The 18,896-nt window shown below is 48.2% G+C and overlaps 1 protein-coding gene across 1 annotated transcript in view; it reads right to left on the reverse strand.

The window, feature by feature from the left end:
• The window catches only part of LOC131937941 (elongation of very long chain fatty acids protein 4), a 37,777-nt gene extending 20,050 nt beyond the window's left edge, over positions 1 to 17,727 (reverse strand). The window contains exons 1-4 of the mRNA XM_059295727.1: positions 17,528 to 17,727; positions 12,437 to 12,562; positions 11,792 to 11,979; positions 9,611 to 9,691 (exon numbers count right to left, since the gene is read on the reverse strand). Coding sequence (XP_059151710.1) covers positions 9,611 to 9,691; positions 11,792 to 11,979; positions 12,437 to 12,503 — 336 coding nt within the window. The 5' untranslated portion in view covers positions 12,504 to 12,562; positions 17,528 to 17,727. The remainder of the gene's footprint in view (positions 1 to 9,610; positions 9,692 to 11,791; positions 11,980 to 12,436; positions 12,563 to 17,527) is intronic.
• Positions 17,728 to 18,896: the final 1,169 nt, after the last annotated feature.

Raw genomic sequence — 18,896 nt, forward strand, 5'->3', positions numbered from 1 at the left:
CACGTGATTGGGTCAGACAGATAGCACGTGATTGGGTCAGACAGATAGCACGTGATTGGGTCAGACAGCACGTGATTGGGTCAGACAGATAGCACGTGATTGGGTCAGACAGATAGCACGTGATTGGGTCAGACAGATAGCACGTGATTGGGTCAGACAGATAGCACTTGATTGGGTCAGACAGATAGCACGTGATTGGGTCAGACAGATAGCACGTGATTGGGTCAGACAGATAGCACGTGATTGGGTCAGACAGACAGCACGTGATTGGGTCAGACAGACAGCACGTGATTGGGTCAGACAGATAGCACGTGATTGGGTCAGACAGCACGTGATTGGGTCAGACAGACAGCACGTGATTGGGTCAGACAGATAGCACGTGATTGGGTCAGACAGATAGCACGTGATTGGGTCAGACAGATAGCACGTGATTGGGTCAGACAGACAGCACGTGATTGGGTCAGACAGATAGCACGTGATTGGGTCAGACAGATAGCACGTGATTGGGTCAGACAGACAGCACGTGATTGGGTCAGACAGATAGCACGTGATTGGGTCAGACAGACAGCACGTGATTGGGTCAGACAGATAGCACGTGATTGGGTCAGACAGACAGCACGTGATTGGGTCAGACAGACAGCACGTGATTGGGTCAGACAGACAGCACGTGATTGGGTCAGACAGATAGCACGTGATTGGGTCAGACAGATAGCACGTGATTGGGTCAGACAGATAGCACGTGATTGGGTCAGACAGACAGCACGTGATTGGGTCAGACAGACAGCACGTGATTGGGTCAGACAGACAGCACGTGATTGGGTCAGACAGACAGCACGTGATTGGGTCAGACAGATAGCACTTGATTGGGTCAGACAGCACGTGATTGGGTCAGACAGATAGCACGTGATTGGGTCAGACAGATAGCACGTGATTGGGTCAGACAGACAGCACGTGATTGGGTCAGACAGACAGCACGTGATTGGGTCAGACAGCACGTGATTGGGTCAGACAGCACGTGATTGGGTCAGACAGCACGTGATTGGGTCAGACAGCACGTGATTGGGTCAGACAGATAGCACGTGATTGGGTCAGACAGATAGCACGTGATTGGGTCAGACAGATAGCACGTGATTGGGTCAGTCAGATAGCACGTGATTGGGTCAGACAGCACGTGATTGGGTCAGACAGATAGCACGTGATTGGGTCAGACAGACAGCACGTGATTGGGTCAGACAGCACGTGATTGGGTCAGACAGATAGCACGTGATTGGGTCAGACAGACAGCACGTGATTGGGTCAGACAGATAGCACGTGATTGGGTCAGACAGATAGCACGTGATTGGGTCAGTCAGATAGCACGTGATTGGGTCAGACAGATAGCACGTGATTGGGTCAGTCAGATAGCACGTGATTGGGTCAGACAGCACGTGATTGGGTCAGACAGATAGCACCTGATTGGGTCAGACAGACAGCACGTGATTGGGTCAGACAGACAGCACGTGATTGGGTCAGACAGCACGTGATTGGGTCAGACAGATAGCACGTGATTGGGTCAGACAGACAGCACGTGATTGGGTCAGACAGATAGCACGTGATTGGGTCAGACAGATAGCACGTGATTGGGTCAGTCAGATAGCACGTGATTGGGTCAGACAGATAGCACGTGATTGGGTCAGTCAGATAGCACGTGATTGGGTCAGACAGCACGTGATTGGGTCAGACAGATAGCACCTGATTGGGTCAGACAGACAGCACGTGATTGGGTCAGACAGATAGCACTTGATTGGGTCAGACAGCACGTGATTGGGTCAGACAGATAGCACGTGATTGGGTCAGACAGATAGCACGTGATTGGGTCAGACAGATAGCACGTGATTGGGTCAGACAGACAGCACGTGATTGGGTCAGACAGATAGCACGTGATTGGGTCAGACAGATAGCACGTGATTGGGTCAGACAGATAGCACGTGATTGGGTCAGACAGACAGCACGTGATTGGGTCAGACAGATAGCACGTGATTGGGTCAGACAGACAGCACGTGATTGGGTCAGACAGACAGCACGTGATTGGGTCAGACAGATAGCACGTGATTGGGTCAGACAGCACGTGATTGGGTCAGACAGATAGCACGTGATTGGGTCAGACAGATAGCACGTGATTGGGTCAGACAGCACGTGATTGGGTCAGACAGATAGCACGTGATTGGGTCAGACAGATAGCACGTGATTGGGTCAGACAGATAGCACGTGATTGGGTCAGACAGATAGCACGTGATTGGGTCAGACAGATAGCACGTGATTGGGTCAGACAGACAGCACGTGATTGGGTCAGACAGATAGCACGTGATTGGGTCAGACAGACAGCACGTGATTGGGTCAGACAGACAGCACGTGATTGGGTCAGACAGATAGCACGTGATTGGGTCAGACAGCACGTGATTGGGTCAGACAGACAGCACGTGATTGGGTCAGACAGATAGCACGTGATTGGGTCAGACAGATAGCACGTGATTGGGTCAGACAGATAGCACGTGATTGGGTCAGACAGACAGCACGTGATTGGGTCAGACAGATAGCACGTGATTGGGTCAGACAGATAGCACGTGATTGGGTCAGACAGACAGCACGTGATTGGGTCAGACAGCACGTGATTGGGTCAGACAGATAGCACGTGATTGGGTCAGACAGCACGTGATTGGGTCAGACAGCACGTGATTGGGTCAGACAGCACGTGATTGGGTCAGACAGACAGCACGTGATTGGAACAGACAGATAGCACTTGATTGGGTCAGACAGACAGCACGTGATTGTGTCAGACAGACAGCACGTGATTGGGTCAGACAGACAGCACGTGATTGGGTCAGACAGATAGCACGTGATTGGGTCAGACAGATAGCACGTGATTGGGTCAGACAGCACGTGATTGGGTCAGACAGATAGCACGTGATTGGGTCAGACAGCACGTGATTGGGTCAGACAGATAGCACGTGATTGGGTCAGACAGACAGCACGTGATTGGGTCAGACAGATAGCACGTGATTGGGTCAGACAGATAGCACGTGATTGGGTCAGACAGACAGCACGTGATTGGGTCAGACAGATAGCACGTGATTGGGTCAGACAGATAGCACGTGATTGGGTCAGACAGATAGCACGTGATTGGGTCAGACAGCACGTGATTGGGTCAGACAGATAGCACGTGATTGGGTCAGACAGCACGTGATTGGGTCAGACAGACAGCACGTGATTGGGTCAGACAGATAGCACGTGATTGGGTCAGACAGACAGCACGTGATTGGGTCAGACAGACAGCACGTGATTGGGTCAGACAGCACGTGATTGGGTCAGACAGACAGCACGTGATTGGGTCAGACAGATAGCACGTGATTGGGTCAGACAGATAGCACGTGATTGGGTCAGACAGATAGCACGTGATTGGGTCAGACAGACAGCACGTGATTGGGTCAGACAGCACGTGATTGGGTCAGACAGATAGCACGTGATTGGGTCAGACAGACAGCACGTGATTGGGTCAGACAGATAGCACGTGATTGGGTCAGACAGATAGCACGTGATTGGGTCAGTCAGATAGCACGTGATTGGGTCAGACAGATAGCACGTGATTGGGTCAGTCAGATAGCACGTGATTGGGTCAGACAGCACGTGATTGGGTCAGACAGATAGCACCTGATTGGGTCAGACAGACAGCACGTGATTGGGTCAGACAGACAGCACGTGATTGGGTCAGACAGCACGTGATTGGGTCAGACAGATAGCACGTGATTGGGTCAGACAGACAGCACGTGATTGGGTCAGACAGATAGCACGTGATTGGGTCAGACAGATAGCACGTGATTGGGTCAGTCAGATAGCACGTGATTGGGTCAGACAGATAGCACGTGATTGGGTCAGTCAGATAGCACGTGATTGGGTCAGACAGCACGTGATTGGGTCAGACAGATAGCACCTGATTGGGTCAGACAGACAGCACGTGATTGGGTCAGACAGATAGCACTTGATTGGGTCAGACAGCACGTGATTGGGTCAGACAGATAGCACGTGATTGGGTCAGACAGATAGCACGTGATTGGGTCAGACAGATAGCACGTGATTGGGTCAGACAGATAGCACGTGATTGGGTCAGACAGATAGCACGTGATTGGGTCAGACAGATAGCACGTGATTGGGTCAGACAGATAGCACGTGATTGGGTCAGACAGATAGCACGTGATTGGGTCAGACAGATAGCACGTGATTGGGTCAGACAGACAGCACGTGATTGGGTCAGACAGATAGCACGTGATTGGGTCAGACAGACAGCACGTGATTGGGTCAGACAGACAGCACGTGATTGGGTCAGACAGATAGCACGTGATTGGGTCAGACAGCACGTGATTGGGTCAGACAGATAGCACGTGATTGGGTCAGACAGATAGCACGTGATTGGGTCAGACAGCACGTGATTGGGTCAGACAGATAGCACGTGATTGGGTCAGACAGATAGCACGTGATTGGGTCAGACAGATAGCACGTGATTGGGTCAGACAGATAGCACTTGATTGGGTCAGACAGATAGCACGTGATTGGGTCAGACAGATAGCACGTGATTGGGTCAGACAGATAGCACGTGATTGGGTCAGACAGACAGCACGTGATTGGGTCAGACAGACAGCACGTGATTGGGTCAGACAGATAGCACGTGATTGGGTCAGACAGCACGTGATTGGGTCAGACAGACAGCACGTGATTGGGTCAGACAGATAGCACGTGATTGGGTCAGACAGATAGCACGTGATTGGGTCAGACAGATAGCACGTGATTGGGTCAGACAGACAGCACGTGATTGGGTCAGACAGATAGCACGTGATTGGGTCAGACAGATAGCACGTGATTGGGTCAGACAGACAGCACGTGATTGGGTCAGACAGATAGCACGTGATTGGGTCAGACAGACAGCACGTGATTGGGTCAGACAGATAGCACGTGATTGGGTCAGACAGACAGCACGTGATTGGGTCAGACAGACAGCACGTGATTGGGTCAGACAGACAGCACGTGATTGGGTCAGACAGATAGCACGTGATTGGGTCAGACAGATAGCACGTGATTGGGTCAGACAGATAGCACGTGATTGGGTCAGACAGACAGCACGTGATTGGGTCAGACAGACAGCACGTGATTGGGTCAGACAGACAGCACGTGATTGGGTCAGACAGACAGCACGTGATTGGGTCAGACAGATAGCACTTGATTGGGTCAGACAGCACGTGATTGGGTCAGACAGATAGCACGTGATTGGGTCAGACAGATAGCACGTGATTGGGTCAGACAGACAGCACGTGATTGGGTCAGACAGACAGCACGTGATTGGGTCAGACAGCACGTGATTGGGTCAGACAGCACGTGATTGGGTCAGACAGCACGTGATTGGGTCAGACAGCACGTGATTGGGTCAGACAGATAGCACGTGATTGGGTCAGACAGATAGCACGTGATTGGGTCAGACAGACAGCACGTGATTGGGTCAGACAGATAGCACGTGATTGGGTCAGACAGACAGCACGTGATTGGGTCAGACAGATAGCACGTGATTGGGTCAGACAGATAGCACGTGATTGGGTCAGACAGACAGCACGTGATTGGGTCAGACAGATAGCACGTGATTGGGTCAGACAGATAGCACTTGATTGGGTCAGACAGATAGCACGTGATTGGGTCAGACAGACAGCACGTGATTGGGTCAGACAGATAGCACGTGATTGGGTCAGACAGCACGTGATTGGGTCAGACAGACAGCACGTGATTGGGTCAGACAGACAGCACGTGATTGGGTCAGACAGATAGCACTTGATTGGGTCAGACAGATAGCACGTGATTGGGTCAGACAGATAGCACGTGATTGGGTCAGACAGACAGCACGTGATTGGGTCAGACAGATAGCACGTGATTGGGTCAGACAGACAGCACGTGATTGGGTCAGACAGCACGTGATTGGGTCAGACAGATAGCACGTGATTGGGTCAGACAGATAGCACGTGATTGGGTCAGACAGATAGCACGTGATTGGGTCAGACAGATAGCACGTGATTGGGTCAGACAGATAGCACGTGATTGGGTCAGACAGACAGCACGTGATTGGGTCAGACAGATAGCACGTGATTGGGTCAGACAGACAGCACGTGATTGGGTCAGACAGATAGCACGTGATTGGGTCAGACAGACAGCACGTGATTGGGTCAGACAGACAGCACGTGATTGGGTCAGACAGACAGCACGTGATTGGGTCAGACAGATAGCACGTGATTGGGTCAGACAGATAGCACGTGATTGGGTCAGACAGATAGCACGTGATTGGGTCAGACAGACAGCACGTGATTGGGTCAGACAGATAGCACGTGATTGGGTCAGACAGACAGCACGTGATTGGGTCAGACAGATAGCACGTGATTGGGTCAGACAGACAGCACGTGATTGGGTCAGACAGATAGCACTTGATTGGGTCAGACAGCACGTGATTGGGTCAGACAGATAGCACGTGATTGGGTCAGACAGATAGCACGTGATTGGGTCAGACAGACAGCACGTGATTGGGTCAGACAGACAGCACGTGATTGGGTCAGACAGCACGTGATTGGGTCAGACAGCACGTGATTGGGTCAGACAGCACGTGATTGGGTCAGACAGCACGTGATTGGGTCAGACAGATAGCACGTGATTGGGTCAGACAGATAGCACGTGATTGGGTCAGACAGACAGCACGTGATTGGGTCAAACAGATAGCACGTGATTGGGTCAGACAGATAGCACTTGATTGGGTCAGACAGCACGTGATTGGGTCAGACAGATAGCACGTGATTGGGTCAGACAGATAGCACGTGATTGGGTCAGACAGACAGCACGTGATTGGGTCAGACAGATAGCACGTGATTGGGTCAGACAGACAGCACGTGATTGGGTCAGACAGCACGTGATTGGGTCAGACAGATAGCACGTGATTGGGTCAGACAGATAGCACGTGATTGGGTCAGACAGATAGCACCTGATTGGGTCAGACAGATAGCACGTGATTGGGTCAGACAGATAGCACGTGATTGGGTCAGACAGACAGCACGTGATTGGGTCAGACAGATAGCACGTGATTGGGTCAGACAGACAGCACGTGATTGGGTCAGGCAGACAGCACGTGATTGGGTCAGACAGCACGTGATTGGGTCAGACAGATAGCACGTGATTGGGTCAGACAGACAGCACGTGATTGGGTCAGACAGATAGCACGTGATTGGGTCAGACAGACAGCACGTGATTGGGTCAGACAGACAGCACGTGATTGGGTCAGATAGCACGTGATTGGGTCAGACAGACAGCACGTACAACAGACAACACACCCCTGGTACAACACACCCCTGGTACAACAGACAACACACCCCTGGTACAACAGACATCACACCCCTGGTACAACAGACAACACACCCCTGGTACAACAGACATCACACCCCTGGTACAACAGACATCACACCCCTGGTACAACAGACATCACATCCCTGGTACAACAGACATCACACCCCTGGTACAACAGACATCACACCCCTGGTACAACACACCCCTGGTACAACAGACATCACACCCCTGGTACAACAGGCATCACACCCCTGGTACAACACAGCCCTGGTACAACAGACATCACACCCCTGGTACAACAGACATCACACCCCTGGTACAACAGACATCACACCCCTGGTACAACAGACATCACACCCCTGGTACAACAGACATCACACCCCTGGTACAACAGACATCACACCCCTGGTACAACAGACAACACACCCCTGGTACAACAGACAACACACCCCTGGTACAACAGACAACACACCCCTGGTACAACACACCCCTGGTACAACAGACATCACACCCCTGGTACAACAGACATCACACCCCTGGTACAACAGACATCACACCCCTGGTACAACACACCCCTGGTACAACATACATCACACCCCTGGTACAACAGACATCACACCCCTGGTACAACAGACATCACACACCTGGTACAACACACCCCTGGTACAACAGACATCACACCCCTGGTGCAACAGACATCACACCCCTGGTACAACAGACATCAGACCCCTGGTACAACAGACATCACACTCCTGGTACAACAGACAACACACCCCTGGTACAACAGACATCACACCCCTGGTACAACAGACATCACACCCCTGGTACAACAGACATCACACCCCTGGTACAACACACCCCTGGTACAACAGACATCACACCCCTGGTGCAACAGACATCACACCCCTGGTACAACATACATCACACCCCTGGTGCAACAGACATCACACCCCTGGTACAACAGACATCAGACCCCTGGTACAACAGTCATCACACTCCTGGTACAACAGACAACACACCCCTGGTACAACAGACATCACACCCCTGGTACAACAGACATCACACCCCTGGTACAACAGACATCACACCCCTGGTACAACACACCCCTGGTACAACAGACATCACACCCCTGGTACAACAGACATCACACCCCTGGTACAACACACCCCTGGTACAACATACATCACACCCCTGGTACAACATACATCACACCCCTGGTACATCACACCCCTGGTACAACAGACAACACACCCCTGGTACAACAGACATCACACCCCTGGTACAATAGACATCACACTCCTGGTACTACAGACAACACACCCCTGGTACAACAGACATCACACCCTGGTACAACAGACATCACACCCCTGGTACAACACACCCCTGGTACACCAGACAACACACCCCTGGTACATCACACCCCTGGTACAACACACCCCTGATACAACATACATCACACCCCTGGTACAACAGACATCACACCCCTGGTACAACAGACATCACACCCCTGGTACAACAGACATCACACCCCTGGTACAACATACATCACACCCCTGGTACAACACACCCCTGGTACAACAGACATCACACCCCTGGTACAACATACATCACACCCCTGGTACAACACACCCCTGGTACAACAGACAACACACCCCTGATACAACATACATCACACCCCTGGTACAACATACATCACACCCCTGGTACAACACACCCCTGGTACAACAGACATCACATCCCTGGTACAACAGACATCACACCCCTGGTACAACAGACATCACACCCCTGGTACAACACAGCCCTGGTACAACAGACATCACACCACTGGTACAACTTACCCCTGGTACAACAGACATCACACCCCTGGTACAACACACCCCTGGTACAACAGACATCACACCCCTGGTACAACAGACATCACACCCCTGGTACAACACAGCCCTGGTACAACAGACATCACACCCCTGGTACAACAGACATCACACCCCTGGTACAACAGACATCACACCCCTGGTACAACAGACATCACACCCCTGGTACAACAGACATCACACCCCTGGTACAACAGACATCACACCCCTGGTACAACAGACATCACACCCCTGGTACAACAGACATCACACCCCTGGTACAACAGACATCACACCCCTGGTACAACACACCCCTGGTACATCACACACTCGGTACAACACACCCCTGGTACAACACCTACCCTGAGTCCTATGGCCGTGTTCTCGTAGTTCACTGGCTGACAGAACAAGTTGTAGCCTCGTATCACACCAACAGCAAACATCTGGGGAGGGGAGGGGTAGAGCACATGTTGAGCTGACATGTCATTCATGTCACTAGCAATTATTTTAAATGATAGTCGATATGAAACCACAGAATCAAGAGTACAATCGGGACTAGCTGGTCAAGGTACCATCATGACTAGCTGGTCAAGGTACCATCATGGCTTGCCTGTATTGGTCAAGGTACTAACATGGCTAGCTGGTCAATGTACCATCATGGCTAGCCTGTATTAGTCAAGGTACTAACATGGCTATCTGGTCAATGAAGTGTCTTAGTGTACAGTTTGCCTGCCAAAGTTTACTAAAGGGATACGACTTTCAAATGTCACGTTGTTGTGGTGACCTTTACCCTATGAACTAACAATGTGACCCTCATTTGTATCACGTGGAGTTAGCTCTTCCCTTTAAGTTGGTGTTTTCAACTTTCACTCTCTTTTTTTTTTATTTCATCTAGTCTCAGGTTAACACATAAGTAGTTACAGCAAGCTTATGTAAGCTATTGCATCAGGCAATAAGCAGTTACATCAAAGAAAATGTAAGCTATTACCTCAAAGAAAATGTAAGCAGTTACCTCAAACAAAATGTAAGCAGTTACCTCAAAGAAAATGTAAGCAGTTACCTCAAAGAAAATATAAGCAGTTACCTCAAAGAAAATGTAAGCAGTTACCTCAAAGAAAATGTAAGCAGTTACCTCAAAAAAAATGTAAGCTATTAACTCGAAGAAAATGTAAGCAGTTACCTCAAAGAAAATGTAAACAGTTACCTCAAAGAAAATGTAAGCAGTTACCTCAAAGAAAATGTAAGCAGTTACCTCAAAAAATGTAAGCAGTTACCTCCAAGAAAATGTAAGCAGTTACCTCCAAGAAATCGTAAGCAGTTACCTCAAAGAAAATGTAAGCAGTTACCTCAAAGAAAATGTAAGCAGTTACCTCCAAGAAAATGTAAGCAGTTACCTCAAAGAAAATGTAAGCAGTTACCTCAAAGAAAATGTAAGCAGTTAACTCAAAGAAAATGTAAGCTATCACCTCAAAGAAAATGTAAGCAGTTACCACCAAGAAAATGTAAGCAGTTATCTCCAAGAAAACGTAAGCAGTTACCTCATAGAAAATGTAAGCAGTTACCTCATAGAAAATGTAAGCAGTTACCTCATAGAAAATGTAAGCAGTTACCTCATAGAAAATGTAAGCAGTTACCTCATAGAAAATGTAAGCAGTTACCTCAAAGAAAATGTAAGCAGTTACCTCAAAGAAAATGTAAGCAGGTACCTCAAAAATGTAAGCAGTTACCTCAAAGAAAATGTAAGCGGTTACCTCAACGAAAATGTAAGCAGTTATCTCAAAGAAAATGTAAGCAGTTACCTCATAGAAAATGTAAGCAGTTACCTCAAAGAAAATGTAAGCAGTTACCTCACAGAAAATGTAAACAGTTACCTCAAAGAAAATGTAAGCAGTTACCTCAAATAAAATGTAAGCAGTTACCGCAAAGAAAATGTAAGCTACTGTGTCAAAGAAAATGTAAGCTATCACCTCAAAGAAAATGTAAGCAGTTACCGCCAAGAAAATGTAAGCAGTTACCTCCAAGAAAATGTAAGCAGTTACCTCAAATAAAATGTAAGCAGTTACTTCAAAGAAAATGTAAGCAGTTACCTCCAAGAAAATGTAAGCAGTTACCTCCAAGAAATCGTAAGCAGTTACCTCAAAGAAAATGTAAGCAGTTACCTCAAAGAAAATGTAAGCAGTTACTTCCAAGAAAATGTAAGCAGTTACCTCAAAGAAAATGTAAGCAGTTACCTCAAAGAAAATGTAAGCTATCACCTCAAAGAAAATGTAAGCAGTTACCACCAAGAAAATGTAAGCAGTTATCTCCAAGAAAACGTAAGCAGTTACCTCATAGAAAATGTAAGCAGTTACCTCATAGAAAATGTAAGCAGTTACCTCATAGAAAATGTAAGCAGTTACCTCATAGAAAATGTAAGCAGTTACCTCAAATAAAATGTAAGCAGTTACCTCAAATAAAATGTAAGCAGTTACCTCAAATAAAATGTAAGCAGTTACCTCAAAGAAAATGTAAGCAGTCACCTCATAGAAAATGTAAGCAGTTACCTCAAAGAAAATGTAAGCGGAGAGGATGACCAGAGCGAAGTTGTAGACGACCAAGAGCTGGGAGAGCTGGAAGGGCGGACGTTTCTCCATGAAGGCGGGGCCGTGCTTGACCATCAGCAGGTACAGCAGGATAATGGTCAGCACGCTGGCAAGGTTGTTCATCAGGAACCACTCGGACACACGGGGGTCTGGGGGGAGAGGGGTGGTGACTAGATTAGGTGGTGACTAGGTGGTGACTAGATTTGGTGGTGGTGGCAAGGTGGTGACTAGATTAGGTGGTGACTAGGTGGTGTTAAGAATATTGGTGGTGATCAGGTGGTGACTAGAAATGTTAGTGGTGACCAGGTGGTGACTAAATTTGGTGGTGACTAAATTTGGTGGTGACCAGGTGGTGACTAGAAATGTTAGTGGTGACCAGGTGGTGACTAAATTTGGTGGTGACTAAATTTGGTGGTGACCAGGTGGTGACTAGAAATGTTAGTGGTGACCAGGTGGTGACTAAATTTGGTGGTGATCAGGTGGTGGGACGAATGTGCTGGTGGAGGCTAGAAGGTTGGTAGTGATAAGTTAGTAACAATAGTGTTGGTGGTGACTGGAAATGTTAGTGGTGATCAGGTGGTGATTAAAATGGTGACCATTTATTACCCCCATTGACGATGTTGCTGGGTGTCAAGTTAAACCGGATGTTGACAGCGGCTACGATGGCCTCCATCTTGTCTGTTGACCCGGTGAGCTGTGGGACCGGTTGCTGGACGGAATTCTGACCTTGACCTTTGGAACAAATGGAAGCAGTACCCGCATGTTAGTGTGTAGGAAAAGATTAGAACCTTCCAGATAAGGTATCTTAGGTTGACTTAGGTGACTTCAAACAAGATTACAGTAGTGATGCACCAACACGCCCATGTCTTCAAGTACACACGCACTTATATGTCATATTTGTAGGCAGGCCATTTTACCGCCTGTAACTGTTTGATGTGCTACTAGGTTGGTGTAATACAAAGTTTGTAGACATCTAAACTATGTTTTTTCCCCAGACTTTTTCTCCGGTGGGGGGGGGGGGGACGACTAAATTTTCCGGGGGGGGGAGGATAGGTTGTAAACTGTTTAAAGTATATATTTTCTATATAAATTCCTTTTCGTTCGGGGGGGGGGGGGGGAGAGATGCCTGGAAGAAAGCACAATCTAACAGTCAGTAATTGTTTAATGTGTAACGTGTATGATAGTAATAGCTGAAATGATCCATTGTTACAATGTAGCAGTTTTACTACACTGTCCACATTGGAATTAAAATCAATCGTCTAAAACTCTTGGACAGGAACATCTATTGGCCGACTTAAAATCTGTCTGAGCATTGGTAGATATGAAACACCGTCCTCATGGATAATCCGACATCACCGATAATCCGACAACACCGATAATCCGACAACAACGATAATCCGATATCACCGATAATCCGACATCACCGATAATCTGACATCACCGATAATCCGACAACACTGATAATCCGACTTCACTCAAACGTCCACATACACTCGGCACGTGCTGAAGCTTTTTGTGGTCAAACACTTGCCGCCGAGCACCTGTGGCCAACTGAACTCATTCAATTCGTTTAGCCGTACACAGCTGTCACAGGATATCACAGGTAGCAGAACGTTGTATTCCGCTGGTAATAGTTGGATCAAAGGGCAAAGGTCAAAAATGGAATATTCCGCTGGTAATAGTTGGATCAAAGTGCAGGTGTCAAAAATAGAATATTCCGCCAGGTGGATCAAAGTGCAGAGGTCAAAAATAGATATTCCGCTAGGTGGATCAGAGTGCAGAGGTCAAAAATAGAATATTCCGCCAGGTGGATCAAAGTGCAGAGGTCAAAAATAGAATATTCCGCTAGGTGGATCAAAGTGCAGAGGTCTACAAAACTTATTGAACTCCGTTAGTCATTGAAGCTTGTGTTACAACAATAGACAGCAGTCTAAAAACTGGATTGGTTGACACACTCATTATACCTGCTAATATCCACAACACACTGCCTATATCCACAACACACTGCCTATATCCACAACACACTGCCTATATCCACGACACACTGCCTATATCCACGACACACTGCCTATATCCACGACACACTGCCTATATCCACGACACACTGCCTATATCCACAACACACTGCCTATATCCACGACACACTGCCTATATCCACGACACACTGCCTATATCCACGACACACTGCCTATATCCACAACACACTGCCTATATCCACGACACACTGCCTATATCCACGACACACTGCCTATATCCACAACACACTGCCTATATCCACAACACACTGCCTATATCCACGACACACTGCCTATATCCACGACACACTGCCTATATCCACGACACACTGCCTATATCCACAACACACTGCCTATATCCACAACACACTGCCTATATCCACGACACACTCATACCTTCCAACGACAGCAGTTAACACTAACAAGCCATAACGTGGTGGTTAGAATACAAACCCAATTCTCTTAGTACTTAGCCGGCAGTGGTTAGAATACAAACCAAATTCTCTTGGTCCCAATAGTACTTAGCCGGCAGTGGTTAGAATACAAACCAAATTCTCTTGGTCCCAATAGTACTTAGCCGGCAGTGGTTAGAATACAAACCAAATTCTCTTGGTCCCAATAGTACTTAGCCGGCAAAAGTTAGAATACAAACCAAATTCTCTTGGTCCCAACAGTACTTAGCCGGCTACCGGTTACAACATGTCTAGTGCTGGCTATTCACAAACGTCTTTCTCCACAGGTAAACCATTTCAAGTTTGAAGGGCGGGGCGTGTAGGGTGGGGGGGGGGGGGGGGTCTATTGACGAATTGTTGATTTCGTTGTAAATTATGAGGACATGAGAAAAGGGCTCTAAGACATGATTCAAACAAATGAGCCGGTAGTTGGGGGAGGGGGGTGGAATGTAGACCTCAGTTCGAATTCAGTACACCCTATCTGCACGCCCCCCTCCCCCCCCCCCCCCCCCCCACCACCCACACTAACGGGACTGCCATATGACGCACCAAGGATCTTAGACAGGCTATAGAAATGTAACTGGGTGGCGAAAAAAATGTTGGGTGTGTGGCAAGTCGTGATTGTTGAATCAGAGAGCACGCAGGGTATACATGGGGGGGGGGGGGGGGGGAGTTGTCATGGTGACCCCAGAATGTCACTATAATCGACCTATTAAACAAACATGTTATGTGATATGTGAACGTTCCCTAAACACAATCATGGTATACAACATGTGAACCACCCCTAAACACCATGTGCACGACCCCTAAACACAATCATGGTATGCAAAATGTGCACGACCCCTAAACACAATCATGATGTGCACCATGTGCACGACCCTTACAAAAGTGCACGACCCCTACAAATGTGCAGCCTCAGGTAATGTTTCCAGTAGCCGAGTGAGTACTGACAGTTGTAAAATCTCGAACAAGTTGGGTCAACGTTTACACGTGTTTGACACGTGCGGGATTATCACGTGATTCACTAGGAGGCAATGATTGTGTCATGTATGACAGGGATTGTGTCATGTATGGCAGGGATTGTGTCATGTATGGCAGGGATTGTGTCATGTATGGCAGGGATTGTGCCATGTATGACAGGGAATGTGTCATGTTCCTGTGTATCGATTCCAAGCCAAACTTCTCTAATCTACCATCTATCATCTCACCAACCATCACTTGATCCACCTACCACACCAACCATCACTTGATCCACCTACCACACCAACCATCACTTGATCCACCTACCACACCAACCATCACTTGATCCACCTACCACACCAACCATCACTTGATCCACCTACCACACCAACCATCACTTGATCCACCTACCACACCAACCATCACTTGACCCACCTACCACACCAACCATCACTTGATCCACCTACCACACCAACCATCACTTGATCCACCTAGCACACCAACCATCACTTGATCCACCTACCACACCAACCATCACTTGATCCACCTAGCACACCAACCCATAGCTGATCCACCTACCACACCAACCATCACTTGATCCACCTACCACACCAACCATCACTTGATCCACCTAGCACACCAACCCATAGCTGATCCACCTACCACACCAACCATCAGTTGATCCACCTAGCACACCAACCATCAGTTGATCCACCTAGCACACCAACCCATAGCTGATCCACCTACCACACCAACCATCAGTTGATCCACCTAGCACACCAACCCATAGCTGATCCACCTACCACACCAACCATCAGTTGATCCACCTAGCACACCAACCCATAGCTGATCCACCTACCACACCAACCATCAGTTGATCCACCTAGCACACCAACCCATAGCTGATCCACCTACCACACCAACCATCAGTTGATCCACCTAGCACACCAACCCATAGCTGATCCACCTACCACACCAACCATCAGTTGATCCACCTACCACACCAACCATCAGTTGATCCACCTACCACACCAACCATCAGTTGATCCACCTAGCACACCAACCCATAGCTGATTCACCTACCACACCAACCATCTCCCCATCAATGTATCCAACCATCTCCCCATCAATGTATCCAACCATCTCCCCATCAATGTATCCAACCATCTCCCCATCCATCAACCACCAGTCTACTACACGATTGACTCCCGTATATCAATCACTACAGTCGCTATTTCTCCCCCCCCCTCCCACCCCCCCCCCCCACATACCAAGATGCAGTGATGCACACCAAACAGTCAACTTGTGTGTGTGTGTGTGTGTGTCGGGGGGGAGGGGTGATGACACGGATACCCATCTCTCTATCTACCAACACATTTGTCTATTGGTGTGAATCAGGGGCGCTAACTGATTGTTCTCCATCCACCCAGTGTGTTAGTGTCTCTATACTAAGTGGTCCTACACTTGTGACGTCCTTGACTTAATTGCTTGGTGTCACCCTGACCTTGAGTAAGACACTTTCTTGTGTCTGCTCAAGTGGGCGAGTTACAACAGATTGTTCGGCAAACCACAGCTGCTTTTGTCGTCTGCAAACCACAGCTGCTTTTGTCGTCTGCAAATCAAAGCTAGTTATGTCCCTTTCGCGTGAAAGTCAACTAACAATGGAAGAGTTAATTATGTCCCTTTACGTGTACACTTAACTATTTATAGTCATGGTCTCCCCTAAACAGTCACGGCTAATTACATCGAGTTTAAATTAATTTAATTAGTGAATTGGATGTTAAGCAATATACGTCATCACACAGCACGCAAACTTTATATAATTCACTAAACATACACACACTTGACATAATTCACTAAACATACACACACTTGACGTAATTCACTAAACATACACACACTTGACGTAATTCACTAAACATACACACACTTGACATAATTCACTAAACATGCACACTTAACTGTTAACGAAATTCTCTAATCATGCATATTCACATAATTTACTACACATGCATAATTCACATAGGCCTAATTCGCTGAACACGCATATTTCACATTATTTACTAAGATGCACGCTTTACATAATTCGCTAAACGTCACAAAATTCACGAAGTAAACACTTTAAATTTAAACAGTGATATAATATAAACAAAATACGAGTTCAATTTTTCGGTTAAAAAAACCCCGCAAACCCCTAACATTTGAATTAAGCCGGCTGTTTAACCTATAGTTTAAATTTTAAAATAGGAAAGAAGGGAAACTACTCTTACCTCTTAATTATCCAGAATTATCTTCTCCTGTCGGAAAGAGGCAACAATCAACCGGCCAAACACATTGCCGTAACTCCGTGTGTTGGGCAGTGCCGTGTTGCCGACGTGAACACAGACAGAACACGAGTCTACACCCGGTTAATCACGTGACCTACACACTCGCTGACCTGCCCAGGTTGCTAGACACGGTCGCCACGACAGTCGACAGTGTGCCGTGTGCCGTGTGCCGTGTACCGTGTACCGGATTCCCCAACTGCAACAGCACGCTACGCTCGGCCGGGCGGGCGGGCGGAACACGTGAGAGTTTGGAGGTCAAAGGTGAAAAACGTGGTTTGAATTAGGGGCGGGGCGTGGTAGGTAGTAGGTAAGTAGGCGGTCTGTTACTTTTGCTGTGGAGAGTGGCGGGACTAACATCACAGTTGACCAAGTAGGTCAGATGGTACGTCACAGCTGATTTAGTAGGTCAGATGGTACGTCACAGTTGATTATGTAGGTCAAATGGTATGTCACAGCTGACTAAGTAGGTCAAATGGTACGTCACAGCTGACTAAGTAGGTCAAACGGTACGTCACCGCTGACCAAGTAGGTCAGATGGTACGTCACAGTTGACTAAGTAGGTCAAATGGTACGTCACAGCTGACTAAGTAGGTCAGATGATACAGCTGCAGGACAGTCTGAGTAAACATCAAGACTCTCCACATTTCAACTAGACAGTTACACTATGTTCACTTAAATTTTTCAAGTAGACAAAAACAACAGGCTGTCCCCGCCCACACAACAGCCACACAGTCCCCAGCCACACAACAGCCACACAGTCCCCACCCACACAACAGCCACACAGTCCCCACCCACACAACAGCCACACAGTCCCCACCCACACAACAGCCACACAGTCCCCGCCCACACAACAGCCACACAGTCCCCGCCCACACAACAGCCACACAGTCCCCACCCACACAACAGCCACACAGTCCCCGCCCACACAACAGCCACACAGTCCCCACCCACACAACAGTCACACAGTCCCCACCCACACAACAGCCACACAGTCCCCACCCACACAACAGCCACACAGTCCCCACCCACACAACAGTCACACAGTCCCCACCCACACAACAGCCACACAGTCCCCGCCCACACAACAGCCACACAGTCCCCGCCCACACAACAGCCACACAGTCCCCGGTCTGGCGACTACAGGACGTCCCTGAGTCCACCCAGATCTGCTGGGTACCTCGCATACGTTAGGCAAAGTAAAGGACATAGTGCTGACCACACCATTCTTTTCATATACCGAGGTCAAGAAACATAAACTGTACTTCATCTACCCCATGGTAGTATGAAGGGTAACTTTAGTAATGGTGTCTAC

This window comes from Physella acuta, unplaced genomic scaffold (assembly GCF_028476545.2).
Source record: "Physella acuta isolate Inbredline_101_S28 unplaced genomic scaffold, ASM2847654v3 ptg000225l, whole genome shotgun sequence".
NCBI classification, from domain to species: Eukaryota; Metazoa; Mollusca; class Gastropoda; family Physidae; genus Physella; species Physella acuta.